Source organism: Sesamum indicum, linkage group LG8 (genome assembly GCF_000512975.1).
Source record: "Sesamum indicum cultivar Zhongzhi No. 13 linkage group LG8, S_indicum_v1.0, whole genome shotgun sequence".
NCBI lineage: Eukaryota > Viridiplantae > Streptophyta > Magnoliopsida > Lamiales > Pedaliaceae > Sesamum > Sesamum indicum.
In genome coordinates this window covers 17,542,529-17,559,352 of record NC_026152.1, presented here as the reverse complement: position 1 = coordinate 17,559,352, position 16,824 = coordinate 17,542,529, and the positions used below count along the sequence as shown (strand labels likewise).

Below are 16,824 nucleotides of genomic sequence, written 5' to 3'. Positions count from 1 at the left end.
ATATAATAAATTAATACAACAAAAATTATTAAAATAAATGACTATTGCAGAAGTAGATAAATACTCGCGAGATTTAAATCTTTTCAAAATTTTGGGTGGGAGCTTCCTTTGCAGCTCGCCTGTGGATTAATCTAGTCTTTTTTGTATATTTTGTCACTTGCAGGACACAATATATTAATTTATCACCCCGTCTAATTACTAAAAGAAAAAGAAAAAGGAAAACTTTGAAGAACCCCGAAGTAGATGTGTGGATAAGAGGATCATATGAGCCGAGAAATGATCTTGTCCTTCAGTTCCTCAATGTAGCCCTCAGCTTCAGAGGAACTTTGGTTTACCTGTAGAAAATCATGGAACTTATGAGAGATTACAAGTTGTTCTGCTAAATTTAGACTCATGTCATTTTTGGTTTGATTGTTTACAAGATTAACATTTTTAGTCCCATAATTTAAAAGCATTAGCACTTTTGGTCCTTATGTATTTTTTTATTTATAATTTAACAATGTAGGCCACATGCCTAATACGTTGTTGTTAAATATTTTTAATTGGAGGAAAAATTGACCATTTTTTCAATAGTAGTAGCATATGAGTGTTTCATTTGGCCTACTTGATTCACTTGTGGAAACATGATTTTTTGTGTTGATTCTACTTTGGTTCAACTTATAGAAATATGGGAGAGAGAATTTAATTTTTATGAAAGAAGAGAAAAATCAGCTTTTTTTGTTGTAATTTCCTTCGAGACTTATTTTTTCCCCTTAAATGCAGTCGTATTTTTCCCAAAAAATGGTCCTAAGCTAGAAATTAAACCAATACTCTATATAGTAAAAAATACTTAAAGATTACATGCTAGGCATGTGCGCTACACCGTTAAATTGTAGACAAAAAAGTGGATTAGGATCAAAAGTGCTAATTTTTATAAGTTACGGGACTAAAAGTGCTAATCCAGTAATGAATATGACCAAAAGTAAAACAAAACCTAACTTATGAGACAAAAAATATTCACTATGTTTGGTTTTATTTTTAACTTATTTTGATGTGTATTGTGGAGATAGAGAGACAAAAACAAAGATAAATAAGTATGTGTTAGAGATAGTGCGTATGCTTGGATTTGTTTTTGGAGATAATATAAAATGAATATGATATGTTTTATGTTGTTTAATAGAAGACAAAAACTCCTATTCATTGTTAAATCATATCTCTTTTATATATATTTATTTATATGTATGAGTACGTATATAATTTTTTTTATTTGTAGGGCCTATAATTAGTGTAAACTTATTTTGACAAAAAACAAAAGAGACACTATCTCAAAACATCTCAAAACACCATCAAAACTTTCAAAATAAATCAAGGCAAACATTATCCATGTTTTGGCCTATCTCGAAAATGAAGCAAAATTGAAACCAAAAATATTTTGATTATTTCCCCTTAAATCTCAATTTCGAGAAAAACTTTATATAAATCGTTCACATCACCAACATTTATTAAATTCAAATTAATTATAACTCTAGCGCCATCAAATATACTTCTAATGTTCATTTATTTATTTATAAATATGTTGTGTGCTCTATCTAACTTTTTATTGTTCACTTATATGTTATCCTTAGTAATTTATGTAACACTCCGAATCAAAGTTCACATACTACATAGAGCAAAATGTAATTTTGATCTCATAACCACAAGAGGCACCATATTTAGTTCAAATGTTTCTATGGCAAAAATACTACATCAGCAATTCTGGTAGAAAAATTTTCAAAATCCCCAAATCAAAGAGGCAACATGCCAAACATATGTAATTTTCAGTAAATTTAACATTTTCTCGCAACATCTGATCAGGCTAAATGTGTTATTTTTTAGTTATATATAATTCTCAGTTGTAAATTCAAAATCAGACAATAAGATATTGAATTTTTCCATAATTATATATATATATATATATAATCATATGCAATGAGTATTAATTTTAGTCTTTATTTATGATATATGCTTATATATGCACACACATGAAATCATAATTAATCCAGTTAACTAAAATCAAGAATGAAATTACTAATAAACAAAACTGAAAAGTGACCTGGATGTGTAAATGGCAGCAGATTCTGCTCTCACATACATCAACTGTGGAAGCACTCTTGATATTGCAAATGCCCTCATCATCTTCCACCGCTTGCAATAGATTTGTGAATCCCACTACTTCTCCATCTTCATCATCTTCTCGACTACCCATGCAAACTTGAACAACTGCTTCTTCTTGATTAATTTTGTTCACACAAACCGTGAGATTTTGGTGTTCTGCACTTGCAATCTTCTTCTTTGAAGTTGATGATTGCTGCACAATGTTGTCCTTCTTGGATCTCAGTGCTTCCACCTCGTTTTCCAGCTCCGGGATGTACTTCACCACTCTCTCAACTATGGCTGGTGCACTCCATCTCTTCTGCAACATATATATATATATATGACCCTAAGTTGTTATATCTAGCAGTATCAAAACGCTGCGTTTGTTCCACAAGTTTGCGTCTCTTTGCATTTTATGTTCCACAAGTTAGTGTCTCTTTGCGATTTGAGTCCTATGTTTCACTCACCACATTGCATTTCATACTCCAAGATATTTTCAAGTCTCAAGTATTAATAATTCCATTAAATTTCTGATGGAAACAGCCTCATAGTTCCCCTCAATGTACTTATTCCATAACTTCAAAAAAGTTGCAATTCTTGTCCCAAGTCTTAATTCTGTTAGATTTATAACGGAATTAAAACAACAAGTTCCCATTAAGAGTACTTTAAACGGAATTCGTGACATGCACGTGCTGTTTCCTAATTGTGAGACGTCTGATAAACGAAATGGGACGTCCTAAATTGTCATAAACTAAGAAAAAATAGAAACGATCAAATTCAAGATAACCTGAACTACTGTATAATAGTACGTACTTACAGGAATTATATATATGTATGGTGTGGTGTTGAATTGATTTAATTAGTTACCTTCGATCTTCTTGAATCGGGCAGCAAGGAACGGAGAGCAAGATAAGATGCATTGAGCTTCATCCTTCGGATCCTCTCCTTGGCATTATGGTCCAGCTTCTTGGCGACCACGTCGGATGGCCCTTCTTCTGCACTTTGTTCCATGCCTGCAGTAGTACTCCTCTCGTTGTTATTTCTAATTAATTTGCAGCTTCTTGATCTCCTTGTTTTCGAGTTCTTAGGGTTGCATCTAATCTTCATCAATTCCAACCCTTTGTCCAATATAGGCTGTTGCTCATCAACATGATCAACTACATCTGCTGAATTCATGATCATGGTGGCGGCCTCATGATCCATTCGATTACTGTGAATCTCCGTGTTAACGGTCTCATCACGATCAGCTGGGGCCCAAGTTTGTCTCAGTATTTCTTGATAGAGCGGCCAAGAATCATCGAATGGGCTCAAGAATTCGGGGCTCTCGATGTCGTTGAGGGGATCAGCGATGGGTGAAGTACTAGGCATATTTTCACACTAATGTACAGACAGGTAACTTGTACAAGGACATGGAAAAGAGAAAAAATTAAGGTATGTATTAGTACTAAATTGATGATGTCCCTTTAGTACAACAACAACAACAACAACTAGTAGTGTAGTACCACTAGCTAGGTTGTTGTACTTTTGCCTTAATGGTTTGAGTTACTTCTAAATTGACATGGCATGCATGTATGTATGAATGTAGGATCCGGGAATCTCGGGTGATTGGGTGGTCCACAAAACTTGATGAAACCCTAGTTTTCCACAAAATGCTTAATCACAAGAACAATTGATGGCAAAGAAATTGATGAGTTTTTGACACAACTCATGAGATTCATCAATCATCAGTTTTCAACAATATGCATGTATGTATGGAAGGAGAGACAAATTAAGATATATGACTAACCTTGTACAAGGTTTCTATGGATAAAAGGAGCCAGCTGCAGCACAGTTGAAGCACACCACACAATATGTAAGAATTATAGACAATCAAGATTAATATCAGACAAAGTGATAAAATCATAATAAAAGAAGATCAGAAAGGGTTTTCAGACAATCAAGATTTGTAAGTCCCCAAGAATGGGATAAACTTTTTGGGGTGGGGGTGGCTGCTATATATACATATATAACACATACCACTGTGTGTGTGTTTGTGAAGTTGTACAGACAGCACTGATTCAATCTCTACATATGATGATGATGAGACAAAGTAGCTGCTGCAGTGATGATGTAAAGAAAAAATAGATGAGAATTAATTAGGATATTTTAATTATGTATGTAAAGAGTTTAATTTTAAGAGGTCAAATTAAAATATTCATAATCCCTTTGTCACAATCTTTACTATTATATATATATATGAATCAGGTATGATTTTCTCAACGCATGAAATTAAATTAAAAAAAGTCAATTGTAAAGTGGATAATGAGAAGATTAGTTAAAATTTTTAATTAAGTTTGTGGGCTGGATTGATTAATTAATTATATATTTACATGCAAAATATATAATTAATATAGTACTAATTAAATTAATTAATTTCATTTTCTGCTGAACTTTTTAATTAATTCTCTGGCTGGAGTTAATTAGCAAAGTCTAATTTATAATTAATCACAAATAGTACAGAATTAAATGATACATTAATTACACCTAATTTTCAATCTGTGTAACAGCTACATATACATATAGGTGGCCCTCTGCATTTGTTTATTGGTGATGCTTTCCCATTCCCATGTATATATATAGTACAACACTCTTATATAGTACACTGCCATATATGTTGAAGTACAACTCCTTCATTTCATTTGCCCTACATATAAAGGTAAAAACACAATTTTGGTCCAATTTTTTAGAATAATTAAAAATTTCCAAATTTTAAAGGTTACGTGTGGCCCATGTGAGGAATTTTTTTTTAGGTAAATGTAATTTTCATTAAATAAATAGTACAATCGTACAGTACAACAGTACTCAATGAGTAACGTCTCCCTCGACAGGCCAAGGGATACGTCGAAATCTATATAATGCATAAGAACTAATAGAGCAAGTGCGGTTGGTTCTCGCTCAAACTGCTCAAAACGTCTCAAGTTCCGTTCTTGCCAGATATGATAAACACATGAAGCCAATAGCGCACGATAAGCCAGATTAATAACTTGTTGCCCTCTCTATTTTCTTGTAGCCCAATATCCGGAAGTTCTCGCGAAGAGAATAAGATGCTGCTCCCCCTCCCTCTGTCTTTTCCCGCTTTGCTAATCTTCCCCGCGGGCACAGGAGGAAGAAACCTAAGAGACTAAGAGAAGACGTTCAACTCTTAGGTCCTTTTTTTCAGTGCAACATAGGAAAGCGCCCTCTTTTTGTCATCTCTTGGCCTATTGGGATAGCACGGGCTTTGCTTCCCTTTACAAGATTCCGACTTGGCCCGGGAAAGTGCTGGCAACAACAGAAAGGAAGTATCTATGTCCATTGACCAGTCTTGGTTCAGCTAATTGAAACGAATAGATCATCGAATAGTTATAAGGCACCGTCTGGCATAACTGCATCGAAAGAATAAATCCCATGTAAGGAATTCCAACCAAATTTGGTTTCTTTCAACTAAAAAATTGATATTTTTAAAAATTATAATTCTAAAACACTATTCACAATTGGGCCTACACCAATAGTGACACCACCCCACGTTAGTGGACACAAAATTATATTTTTTCCACCTATATAACTAAATATTCTCATTCTCCCATAAATTAAAACCATTTTATCAATTGGTAATTATTTGCTATAGTTAAGCTAGAAAATTCACCAGTAAAACGTTGTTTGATCCGTAAGGTTAATGCCTCAAAATCAAAAAATTGTGTGTTCGAATTATACGAATGTAATTACATGTCTAATACTTTAGTATATATTGTTTTGTTGTTGTATAATATAGATTTTAAATTTATTTAATACGAAGTATTCTTGATTTATCGGCCCAGTAAGGAAGCAAAGCCCAGTATGTCTGGTTGGGCTGAGTTCATAATCCAAATATTCCGATTTCCATATGTTCCAAAATCTGTTACTCGGAGAAGAACGGAGCGAAAATGTCTTCCCTCTTTGCTGCCATTTCTTGTACTTACACCCTCCAGCGTTCCCTCCACGCGCCGCTGTCTCGCACGCTGCGAAAGGATGCGTTTTGGTGCCATCAAAAGAGGAACAAGAAGCGATTGTCTGTAGCTTGTGCGTTGCCTTTCGACATCTCCCCGCCTCCCATTGACCTCGACCCCCTCGTAAGCCCCATTTTCCACATACAAACATGCAATATCTATTGGACTAACTCAGAATTCGTTGTTATTTGAATTATCTATGCGAAATTTCAACGGCAATTGACATGTCGTACAAGGAAACACATTGCAATATGGCGCACTCCACCAATGGCCCTGCATCAGTTGAACCGGCATTCGTTTGTTTGCTTTTTAGGATGTTGTTGACTATCAGTTTTCCGTGTTGATTTTTAGTCTACTGAAATATGTAGGCTTTGGTTGTTAGATGATGGCGGGCTTGTTAGTGCAACTACTGGGTTTTATTATTATTAGAGTTGAGAACTGAGGTCCCTGTATACTTGTTTAATAGCTATATGGCTGTGAATTTACTCGGATGAAGTGATTTGGCATCCGAAAGACTGAAATTTTGGTTGATGCTAGTCAAAACTTATTGTTAATAAGTGGAACTCACGAATTATTTTCACATTATTCTATAAGTCTTTCATCTACAATTGACTATTAGAAAGTTAGTATATTGGTGAATTGCGTTGAAATAGGAATTAGTAGAGCCATCTATAATGATTGTCAGACAATTTGATGCTATTGCTGAGAAATTAATTCTGTAAAGGCTTCTTGATGAACAATACTAGATGCCAATTATAGGTATAGGACAGAAGTAGTTTGGGAAGAAATATAGATGACCTGAGTTTTCTTTGAGCTTTCTGGGTCTTGTTGCTTGAATTTGGCAAAATTGTAACTAGTATATGTTGCTTCTTTTTGCGTTCTGGTCTAAAGTTGGCATGGATCTTTTTTGTTTATAAAAGACAAAAATGCTCTTTCATTGTTCTCATTTAAGAAAGGGATCCTTGTTGGGCCTTCTCAGGAGACAATTATTGATCCTGAAGCGGAAGCATCGGGAGAAGTGACAGCGGATACATATGGCAATGATGACGAGGCAGTGGATGCAGTTGACAATGGTGTTGCGGTGTGTAGATAGTTACATCTGAAATCTTGTCATTGTTGGTTCGTTAAAATCATTGTTATCATCATGAGTATGTGGTGTACCTGTGTTTCTCTACTCATATTACGCTACAGGAAGAACTTTTCTGTTTCTGATTCACCTGTTCCGCTAAATTACTTTCACCTCTCTTTTTGCCTAGAACTTGTTTATTTGACATCTTAGATGCATGCTGAATTGTTCAAGTTGGAATCGGTATCTGCTAAAGCTCTAGTGCATGAATATGAACTGATTGTTAATTTTGCCACATTCTTTCATTAATCTGCATAGGTGCTTTTGAATTTTCTGATTAATTTCCTAAAACACTTTTTTTCTCCTTTGATGTATATTGGCTTGATTAATGAGAACTTGTTTATTTTGTTTTTGTCGTGCTGATTAGGTTGTGGATCTTTCAAATTATGGCCGAATAAGAGGTAATTCTTTCTATACTTCTATGATAATTTCAGTTTTTTCCATGAAAATTTGTGAATCACTAAATTAATCAACTGTATCACAAGTGATGCCAGTTGCTGAAGCGAATGAATAGTAATGTTTTGCTATCAAACAACTGAAGCCTTTTAATGTGGCAAATAGCACATAAAATGGTGTGGGAGCCAGTGAACTGGTTTAAGTCTGAACTCAACCCATTGACAAAAAATTTAAGTGCCCGGCCTTAGGAATAAACTTGCCTCTGCTCTTGAAGGGGGCATGTTAGAGATTAATTAAGTGCATTTCCTCTGTAACATAATGAGCTGTTAGCATAGTGGGCCACATGCTTCCTTATGGATTGTTATAAATATGCTCAAAGGTTAAAGTACGGACAAGGACCTTTTTCCTGAGAACTACTTTACGGCCTGTTAACCGAAAAGGCTCCTTGTATTGCAATGATCATTTCAACCATTGAACTTAATTCTGTTAGAGAACTAAGAAACAATTAGCAAATTACAATTTCATGCTGATCTCATTATTATGTGTTCAATATTGTGACTTTGAATGAATGAATCATTTGTGGCCTAACATAATACTATTTGTTGTTTGATTGCATAGCAAATTCTTGACTAGGCTACTCAAAATGTTCACTTAATAATTTGTCTTGAATATAATGGTTGTTTTTTCCTTCAATGTTGATTTCTGATGAAGTCAGTGGGGAAGATCGGATTCAGTTTCTTCACAATCAAACTACTGCAAACTTTGAATGTCTTGATGAAGGCCAGGTAGTTCAAAGGCATTTTTTCTTTAATATCGTAACCTGATGTAGTTTAGTTTCGGTATTGTATTGATCATTTAATGAAATTTGCAGGGGTGTGATACAGTTTTTGTTACACCAACTGCTCGCACAATTGATATATCTCATGCATGGGTCATGGTAATCCAATTTAGCAATTGTGCAAAGTAGTTTGAACTTTCAGTATCTTGTATAATCTTACGCCATTTTATCGTTATTGTTTATATGGATGTTACAAACAGAAAAATGCAATAGTGCTGGTGGTCTCACCGATGACTTGTGGAAGCATAATTGAAATGCTGAAGAAGTATGCTTTTACATGTTTTCTCTTAATTTGCATTTACCTAATTTTTCTCTTAGTGCTGCAATTCATTTTATCCGTCGAATCACAATTATTCTATCTACATTGAAATACAGAAACAGTCATGTGTTAGCAATGCAACTGTCTTTCTTCTATAGGTACATATTTTTTGCTGACAAGGTGGAAATACAAGATATCACCGAGCAGACTAGCATGTTTGCGTTATTAGGACCTAAAAGCAACAAAGTATGTGTGTTTGTAAATTTGGTTAGATGAGGTCTTGCTTTTCATGTTTATGTCTCTTTCCTCACATCTCTGATACGTGATGTGGGAACAGATAATGGAGGACTTGAATCTAGGAGATCTTGTTGGACAACCATATGGCTCTCACAAACATTACAGTGTAAATTCTGATGCTGCAGATACTGTAGAATTGACAAGTTCATGCTGCTTTCTCCCAAATAGAAGTTACTATTTTGGTATTTTGGTTTCTTGCAATGCGTGTGTCTAAATATGATTACTAGCTTACAGTCTGGCTAAACTTTTATTCTTTCTGTGTGTTTAGGGGGTGCCAAAACCTTTTATTTTCAAGGCTACGAGATTTATAATAGTTGTTCCAAAAAATTATGTAGCTTTTTAATTCAGTGATTAGTTTCGGGGTGTACCTTCAACTCTTCGGTATGTAACTTTCATCTTAATAGATACATAAGTTATCTAAATTTATAAGGGACCTACAATTTTATCTGTAAGTTCCCAAAGTTCATAGATGACTTTGTAGCTACTGAGATCACAGTTGGGCAGCTTTTAACTTATGCAAATGCATCTCTAATATACCATCATCAATGATGCCAGGAAACTTAGCTGATATAAATAGATGCTACTTGAATTGTATGATTATGAGGCCCATGGTAGATGATAAATGCTAGTTTTGTGTTAATTAACCATGTGATTTGTATTGAGCTTTGCAGTTTTTCATATGCAGAAATTTATTGGGAACTTCTTTCTTTATACAGGTTGGTGGGATGCCACTGACTGTGGCAGTAGGAAGTATCACTTCGGTGGAAGGTTTCACATTTATGATGTCTCCAGCTGTTGCTGGATCAGTCTGGAAGGCTCTTTTAGGTCAGGGTGCAATTTCTATGGGTTCCAGTACTTGGGAGACACTGAGGATTCTTCGAGGTCATAAACCTTATCTTTGTTTTTCTTTTCTACTTAGTTTCCATTTAACACATTTACATGTTGATTTTCTACAATTATTCAAAGCAACTTTTCCACTAACTAGCACCTTTTATCATTTGACAAGGCTACTTTCTTTCTAGATTGCTTGTGACAACATGTATTCTTATTTAGACATCTAGAATGTCATACTCTTTCATAAGATATATTAGCATTTGGTTCTCTGTGTTGGACTAATGACATGTTTGACATCTGCAGGAAGACCAACTCCTGGCAAAGAACTCACAGATGAATTTAATGTTTTAGAGGCTGGTCTCTGGAGAGCTGTCTCTTTGAATAAAGGTAGCACAACATAAAAATTTCTTTCTATGTGAAAGAGATTGTGTGGTTTTTTGAGGCTGAATTCCTTTCAGGCTGTTATAAAGGACAAGAGACCATTTCAAGACTTGTAACTTATGATGGAATCAAGCAGAGATTATGGGGGATCCGTTTATCCTCTCCAGTGGGACCATGCAGCATCATCACAATTGATGGGAAGAAGGTTGCCTCCATTATCTTCTCAATATCATGAAAAGTTTATTTAACAATCCAAAAGATCTTGTCCTGAGTTAAAGAAGATAATATGCAATGAACACAGGCACACAAAGAGACGCCAAGAAAAACCTAACCTGGTCCATATTTTTATTTTGTTTATCTGTATTTTATTTTCAATGTTTACTATTTTGAGGTACAGCAAAAATGCGTTCATGCAGGTAGGAAAATTGACGAGCTTCACAGCTGGTACAAAATCATCCGGGCCATTTGGATTAGGATATATTAAGAGGAGGGCAGCTTCAGAGAGCGACTCTGTAACTGTTGGTGACAGCGTCATTGGGACACTGGTAGAAGTTCCCTTTCTTAGGGAACAACTTCCACCACCAAAGCCTTAGCCTAGATACTCTTAGCTTCCTTGTTAATTTAAACAATGGTCCTCTTAAGTGGCTGGTGTGCCCTTTGTGAATGTTGTATTCCTATCATTTCTGTTCAGATATGGCATACAGTAATTATGTATGTGAACAAGTTGTCACTAATCTTAAATGTCTAAATTATTACAAGAACAACTCTACGATCAATTTTAGCGGGAAAACTGAAGAAAACCTTATGTTATATATAAACTTAACGCTAATTTGAGGTGGCCAAGAAGAAGAGGATGGTCTGTAACATACAGTAGTTGATAAAAATGTGATGTGATGTGGATTTTACTGTATGTTGATTGTCCCTTTGAATTTTATGCTATGACGAAATCTTTGGTGAAATCATGTATAAGTGGCCTTCTGTGTTTCTTTTGTTGAATACTCCATCTTTGATGAGTATAGGAGGAACTTGATCTTCTCTTCAAGAACAAGAAGACTTCTTTCTGGGGAAGCATGTATATACACCATTTTACAGAATCTACCCACCTAAAATCTAAAAGGGCATCTACATGTCTCTGCCTCCCTGTCTGAATTTCTTCTCTTTCAGGCATTAACTATGAAAAAGAAAAACAGAAGATCCAATTATCAAGAACATTCTGCTAAAATGCTAACTACTTCTGAGCGTTGATCATCACTCAATTCCGCCGGAAACTCAACCAGAAACTTCAGTCTAAGGTCTCCTCTCTTACCTTCTTTTGACATGGGCATACCCTGTCCTGGTATGATCTTCTCGTATCCAGGATATATAATATCGTCTATTGACAGGTTTATTTGTCCTCCTCCCAGTAAAGGGACAGGCAGACTGCATCCTGTGAGAGCCTGAACCAGAGGAACCTCAACTCCCAGCTCCAAATCATCGCCTTCTCGTTTAAATAACGGATGGCTTTTCTCATCAATAGAGAAGATTACATCAGCTGGAAAGGTCCCTGGTCTCTCATCTCCCTTCCCTTCAAATGTGATCTTTGTCCCTTTTTTCCATCCAGGCTTCACTTTGATTTTTACTGTCTCTTCTTCTTGAACAATTAGCCTGTCACCCAAAGAATGTGCAACATCGGGTAAGGGAAATTTGTTTGCATTATTAAAGTTATCATTCCATGTTAATTTGATGGGTAATCATATGATTTTACTGCAGGGAATTCATGCATTCAAGAAAGATGTTTAATCTTTTCGGTGTATCTTGCTCAGCTTTTTGAAGGGAGGATGATAAAATAGCCGCAAAAAAAGCCAAGAAACTTGAAATTTGTCATACCCTGAGCTAGAGATGGCATCCCTTGTGATCTTGATCTTCTTGACGCATCCATGGCACAGTTCCTCAAGGGTGCATTCGAGCTTCTTCTCCACTGGGGGAGGTTTTTTCCGAACTGCAGATTGTGAAAAGAAAATAGGGGTTACGCAGCGCCGGCTCCCTATCTTTGATAGAGTGGCCGAGCCTGTAGGTGTGCGTGGGGTCGTTGGTGAGTTTGCTCCTGACAAGGTATTTGGATAAAAGGCATAGAAATCCATATGTGGAGTTGTGTTATAGCTAGAACTTCTGGAGAACATGGGACTTGATAGGGGGCTGTTCTGGCTTGTGGTACGTGAGAGGAGCGTCGGTTTGGAAATCTGGAGTTCCTCACCATCATCGTTGCGATCATCTTTATCTTTCTCATGGTCAGCCGACGACTTCTTCTTCTTGGGTGTTTTTGGGTGATGATTTCCATTGCATTCCATGCCTTCTTCTCTCTTCTTGATGCTGAGAGCCTAAAAGTGGTCAAAATGTGATTGTTATTGCCATGCAATGAAAATTATACAGGAAAAATCATTCATTTGCTGTGCACGGAGAAGGTACCCTATAGGCCTCATTGATGGAACTGAACTTGGCTTTGGCTTCGGCTTTGTTGGTGGGATTTCTATCAGGGTGCCATTTCTTCACCAGCGCTTTGTATGCTTTGCAAATATCAGAGGGGGATGCAGACTTTGGGATCCCAAGAACGCTGTAAAAGTTTGGTGTTTGTGACTTTGAAGCATCTCCCATCAAGGAGGGAAGGAGAGAGAGAGAAAGGGGTTGCAGAGAAGAGTGGAGAGAGAGAGAAAGGGGTTGCAGAGAAGGGTGGAGAGAGAGAGAAAGGAAAGGTAAGGAGAGATTTTCAAGAATGAAGGATGTGCAAGAAAATGGAGATATTTCCCAAAATAAGTGTGAGATTTGAGAGAACCAGACATGCCAGCAGGAAGCGCTTAGTTAGGAGCTTTTCTTAGGCACGTTTGTTGAGTTGGAAGAATAGGTCATCTTTCTAGCACTATCCATTCCCATTGTTGAAACTGTATTTTTTTCTTAAGAAAAATGATAATGGGAGCCAAGCAAATGAGCAAAAGTCAACAAAGTTACACACACAAATCACTCTGGTTGTTCAATTACTTCAACTTTGCCTCCATCTGTACAAACTATACACAATAATGCATCCTGTCAACGTCATAAGTTCATCCAGGAACAATCATGTCATACCATACAATGGCCTGTCAGGAATAGTTGGAACCTCAATATCTCCTTCTAACATTCTCAGAGCATCCAACATTGTTGGCCTCAAAGCCACCATCAAATGAGCACACAGAATCCCCACAAGCAAAAATCTCTCCATTATCATTCTGGGATATCTTCTATCCACCACAGAATCCTCACACCCCAAAAGGGAAGGATCCAAGACTTGCTCTAACCTCCCAGCTTTCATCAGCGACCAAGCCCAATCCGTGATCAAGAATGTCGACGATGAAAGATCAAGAGCCTTTCTTCCACACATGATTTCAAGAACTACTATCCCAAAGCTATAAACGTCGCTCTTCTCCGTCAGTTGCCCATAGAGAGCATATTCTGGGGCTAAGTAACCATGCGTTCCTGCAATCCGGGTCGTGAGATGGGATTCACCTTCATTTCCTTGTTTTGCCAGCCCGAAATCCCCCACTCTCGCTCTCATATATGAATCCAACAGTATGTTTGTGGGTTTAATGTCCCTATGGTATATAGGAGGTTTCACTCCATAGTGAAGATAAGCTAGTGCATTAGCCACATCAAGAATTATGTTTTTCCTCTGAGGCCAAGTCATTGGCCTCGTCCCAGTCTTGTATCGATCTTTCCGCTGTGGGAATAAATGGTCATCTAAGTTTCCGTTTGGCATGTATTCATACACCAAGTATTTATGGCTCTCCCCTTCTCTGTAGTTGCCTCCATCTGAGACACAGAAACCTCTAAGTGGCACAAGATTTCTGTGCTTCAAAGTGCTGATGATCTCTATTTCGCTGCAAAACTCAGCATCTCCTTGGAACTCTGAATCCATAACTTTCTTGACAGCAACCACGGTTCCATCAGGTAATTTTCCTTTGTACACAGCTCCAAACTGACCTTTGCCAATCAAATTCTTCTCTGAAAACTTATCAGTTGCTGTCTCAAGATCTTGAAACTTGAACCGTAGCGAGTCGGCCTTTGGCCTCCAGTTCAGCAATCCATCATCCTCAAAACCAGACTCCAAACTTGGAAAGCCTTCTGAAACTGTCTGTTCCCTTTTCCCACCATCCCAGCTCAACCAAAAACCAAGTAAACAAGTCATCACCACAACAGTACAACCTGCTGAAACTGAGCCGATAACGAGAGCCCATTCTCCTGCACTTGTTTGCAAGGACAATGGCAGCCCAAAGATGCAAGACAGTGCACCAACACTCTCAGGGCCTAACTCATTGACTACTCCAGCAGCATACAAAATAGTGTAGTAAAAGCAACCTTTCGAGTGAGAATCGTTACCATCAACTGCTAGTAATCGCGACTGAACACGAAAACCAGCAAGTACACATGCATCACAGGCAGTGAGGTCTGAGAGGTCAGGCCGACAAGCTGTGTCCAGGGACATAGACTGCCCCAACACCGTCAGCCAATCCTGCTTCGTTTGGATGTCAGCACATATATTAGAAGTGTTAACGAACTGCTGAGGCCGAAAACACAAAGTTGTAAGATTTTCAGGCAGGTTGAGATAGCTGAGCCTGCTCTGGAAATCTGAGAGGCAAGATAAGGAAGTCTGGAGGTCCGGCAGACGAAAAAGAGCCGTCTTCTTGAGGTGTTGAGCAATGCCAACGCCATAAAGGCTAGTAAGTGTCTGGCAACAATTGCTTGTGTGATCAGACGTTGTGTTTCCAATATTGTTTCTGCAAGAAGAGGAGTCCCATGAGATTGTTAGAACATAGTTGAGATCAATAGGACACTGAGATGAAGCACAGGGTTGAGAGAAAACACAGAGACATGCAATAGTTATGAGTACTACTACATAATCAAGAATCATATTTTGAGAGTTCAAATGAACTCTTTTCTCTCCAAGATAATAAAATAAGCAGACCAACTTTATGCCAAGATTATGAACAATACATCAAATTTTGTTGCTTACTTCAACTGTTTTAATAAAGGAAAAAAAGAAAGAAGAAGGAAAGTTCCTAACAGAGCTAACCTGTGTTTCTCCAAGACTCGAAAAATTCCACAGTCACACTCTCAGAACTTTCGTGCAAGAAGTGAAAAATACAATTTCTTTTTTCTTTTTGTGAAGAATGAAGCCATGAAAGTCACTTTAACTTGATGCTATCAATTTGCTCCCTATACATTAAAAAATACGGATAAGATATTACAAGAGCATCATATCATAAACCTTTATTATAACTAAACCAGAAAATCAAACTTTAGAATCAAGATTTATTCAAGAATGAGTACACACACACATATATATATATATGATTACTTGAATGTGACTAAATTTGAACCAAATACACGACAAGTGTAATATACTTGCTGGTGTACGGTTAAGAAGAATGATCAATCACAAGTGTATTACAAGCAGCTATGTAATTGGTTGGGTTCGGCCAACTTGATTTGGGCTAGAATTTTCATGATTATGCGATAAGCTGATCATGGGTTGACCCTGTTTCTTGTAATTCTTGAAACACTATTTTGTGTTAATATGCTTTTTGTTTTATTGACGTTGTTGTTTCATGTTTGGTTGGGCATAGGTGCCGGTCATTTCAGTCTACCCACTTGCCAATTTCTTAGCATGTTCCTTCAGTGCCAAGAACACGGAGACGGCCGAGGAGGGAAGGAGGATTAGTCACCTAATGCCTAAGGACAAGAAATAAAACAGTCGAGTTCATCAGATTTTCTTGTATTGATAATCAATTATATATATATGAAACATGCTTGCTCAAGTCTTTTCCTCTCCGTCCTGAAAACACTCATTCGACTCTATTATTTCCATAATCTAGCATTGCAAATGAGCAACTTGGAATTTCATAGGTCATAGCCTTATTTCTAAGGACAACACTTTGTTTGGGGAGTTCATCGTTTGATCTTATACTGAAAAATCGCCTTATCAAGAGAAATAAATACGTTGCTCGAAACCCTCATCTTCATTCAACATGAAATGACCGACATAATTGCAAAAGTTCATACTTACTTATAATAAATTACTTAATTCAATTTTTTAATTCATTAACGCTTAGTTGAATTTAGTGATCACAATATTGATGTTGTGTAATGGACTTACACGACTTTACATCTTTTTAAATAGTGGGTGAATTTAAATTCATGTGTGAATTGCTTGGACATGAGATGTATATTTGGATTGCAATTTTTTGAAATGTGGTGTGTAATTTTGAATCTCATTATATGGTTGGCTATAGCCTATAGTCTTTAATTTAGAAAAATAGGGTATGTCGTCTATCCACATACATGACGGGGTGTAATATCTAGAGGATTAGATATGGCCTAGTGCATTCAACTCTAAGTCGCCAATGAAATTAAGCCACGTCAGCATTATGATGTAAGTTAACTACCAATCAATTGCCAACATTTGAGATGAATTAGAGAAAAAGCAAATTTACTGACATAGCCCCAAGATCTAAATAAAAAGACCAAAACACCCTTTTGATAAGAAGGTAATAGCAAAATTACCGATTTA

General features: G+C 36.7%; 4 protein-coding genes across 4 annotated transcripts; 1 reads left to right on the top strand and 3 right to left on the bottom strand.

Annotated features, from left to right (window-relative positions):
* Nucleotides 73-4,076, bottom strand: LOC105169133 (transcription factor bHLH100). Its single transcript, XM_011089438.2, has 4 exons — nucleotides 3,899-4,076; nucleotides 2,980-3,508; nucleotides 2,072-2,431; nucleotides 73-335 (listed from the first exon to the last, which is right to left on the bottom strand). Exons 2-4 carry the CDS (start codon nucleotides 3,478-3,480, stop codon nucleotides 261-263), a joined length of 936 nt encoding a protein of 311 aa, XP_011087740.1. The 5' UTR covers nucleotides 3,481-3,508; nucleotides 3,899-4,076; the 3' UTR covers nucleotides 73-260.
* On the top strand, nucleotides 6,004-11,412 carry LOC105169131 (putative transferase At1g60990, chloroplastic). The gene is made up of 12 exons (XM_011089434.2): nucleotides 6,004-6,239; nucleotides 7,096-7,197; nucleotides 7,610-7,643; nucleotides 8,350-8,423; nucleotides 8,510-8,575; nucleotides 8,677-8,741; nucleotides 8,894-8,981; nucleotides 9,073-9,138; nucleotides 9,749-9,914; nucleotides 10,170-10,253; nucleotides 10,325-10,452; nucleotides 10,664-11,412. Exons 1-12 carry the CDS (start codon nucleotides 6,054-6,056, stop codon nucleotides 10,838-10,840), a joined length of 1,236 nt encoding a protein of 411 aa, XP_011087736.1. The 5' UTR covers nucleotides 6,004-6,053; the 3' UTR covers nucleotides 10,841-11,412.
* On the bottom strand, nucleotides 11,024-13,081 carry LOC105169130 (dnaJ protein homolog 1-like). Its single transcript, XM_011089433.2, has 3 exons — nucleotides 12,693-13,081; nucleotides 12,114-12,604; nucleotides 11,024-11,891 (listed from the first exon to the last, which is right to left on the bottom strand). The coding sequence occupies exons 1-3, from the start codon at nucleotides 12,876-12,878 to the stop codon at nucleotides 11,450-11,452; spliced, it is 1,119 nt and encodes a 372-aa protein (XP_011087735.1). The 5' UTR covers nucleotides 12,879-13,081; the 3' UTR covers nucleotides 11,024-11,449.
* On the bottom strand, nucleotides 13,236-15,245 carry LOC105169129 (probable receptor-like protein kinase At1g11050). The gene has a single exon (XM_011089432.2). It carries the CDS (start codon nucleotides 15,163-15,165, stop codon nucleotides 13,336-13,338), a length of 1,830 nt encoding a protein of 609 aa, XP_011087734.1. The 5' UTR covers nucleotides 15,166-15,245; the 3' UTR covers nucleotides 13,236-13,335.

Excerpts from the sequence above, each read along its gene's own strand:
- LOC105169133 (XM_011089438.2), bottom strand. The coding sequence starts at position 3,480 with ATGCCTAGTACTTCACCCATCGCTGATCCCCTCAACGACATCGAGAGC. Across the intron at positions 2,432-2,979 it reads CCGATTCAAGAAGATCGAAG|AAGAGATGGAGTGCACCAGC; the intron begins GTAACTAATTAA and ends TATATGTTGCAG. Across the intron at positions 336-2,071 it reads GCTGCCATTTACACATCCAG|GTAAACCAAAGTTCCTCTGA; the intron begins GTCACTTTTCAG and ends GATTTTCTACAG.
- LOC105169131 (XM_011089434.2), top strand. The coding sequence starts at position 6,054 with ATGTCTTCCCTCTTTGCTGCCATTTCTTGTACTTACACCCTCCAGCGT. Across the intron at positions 9,139-9,748 it reads GCTCTCACAAACATTACAGT|GTTGGTGGGATGCCACTGAC; the intron begins GTAAATTCTGAT and ends TTCTTTATACAG. Across the intron at positions 10,453-10,663 it reads TCACAATTGATGGGAAGAAG|GTAGGAAAATTGACGAGCTT; the intron begins GTTGCCTCCATT and ends GCGTTCATGCAG.
- LOC105169130 (XM_011089433.2), bottom strand. The coding sequence starts at position 12,878 with ATGGGAGATGCTTCAAAGTCACAAACACCAAACTTTTACAGCGTTCTT. Across the intron at positions 12,605-12,692 it reads CCATCAATGAGGCCTATAGG|GCTCTCAGCATCAAGAAGAG; the intron begins GTACCTTCTCCG and ends GACCACTTTTAG. Across the intron at positions 11,892-12,113 it reads GATGCCATCTCTAGCTCAGG|GCTAATTGTTCAAGAAGAAG; the intron begins GTATGACAAATT and ends TTTGGGTGACAG.
- LOC105169129 (XM_011089432.2), bottom strand. The coding sequence starts at position 15,165 with ATGATTCTTGATTATGTAGTAGTACTCATAACTATTGCATGTCTCTGT.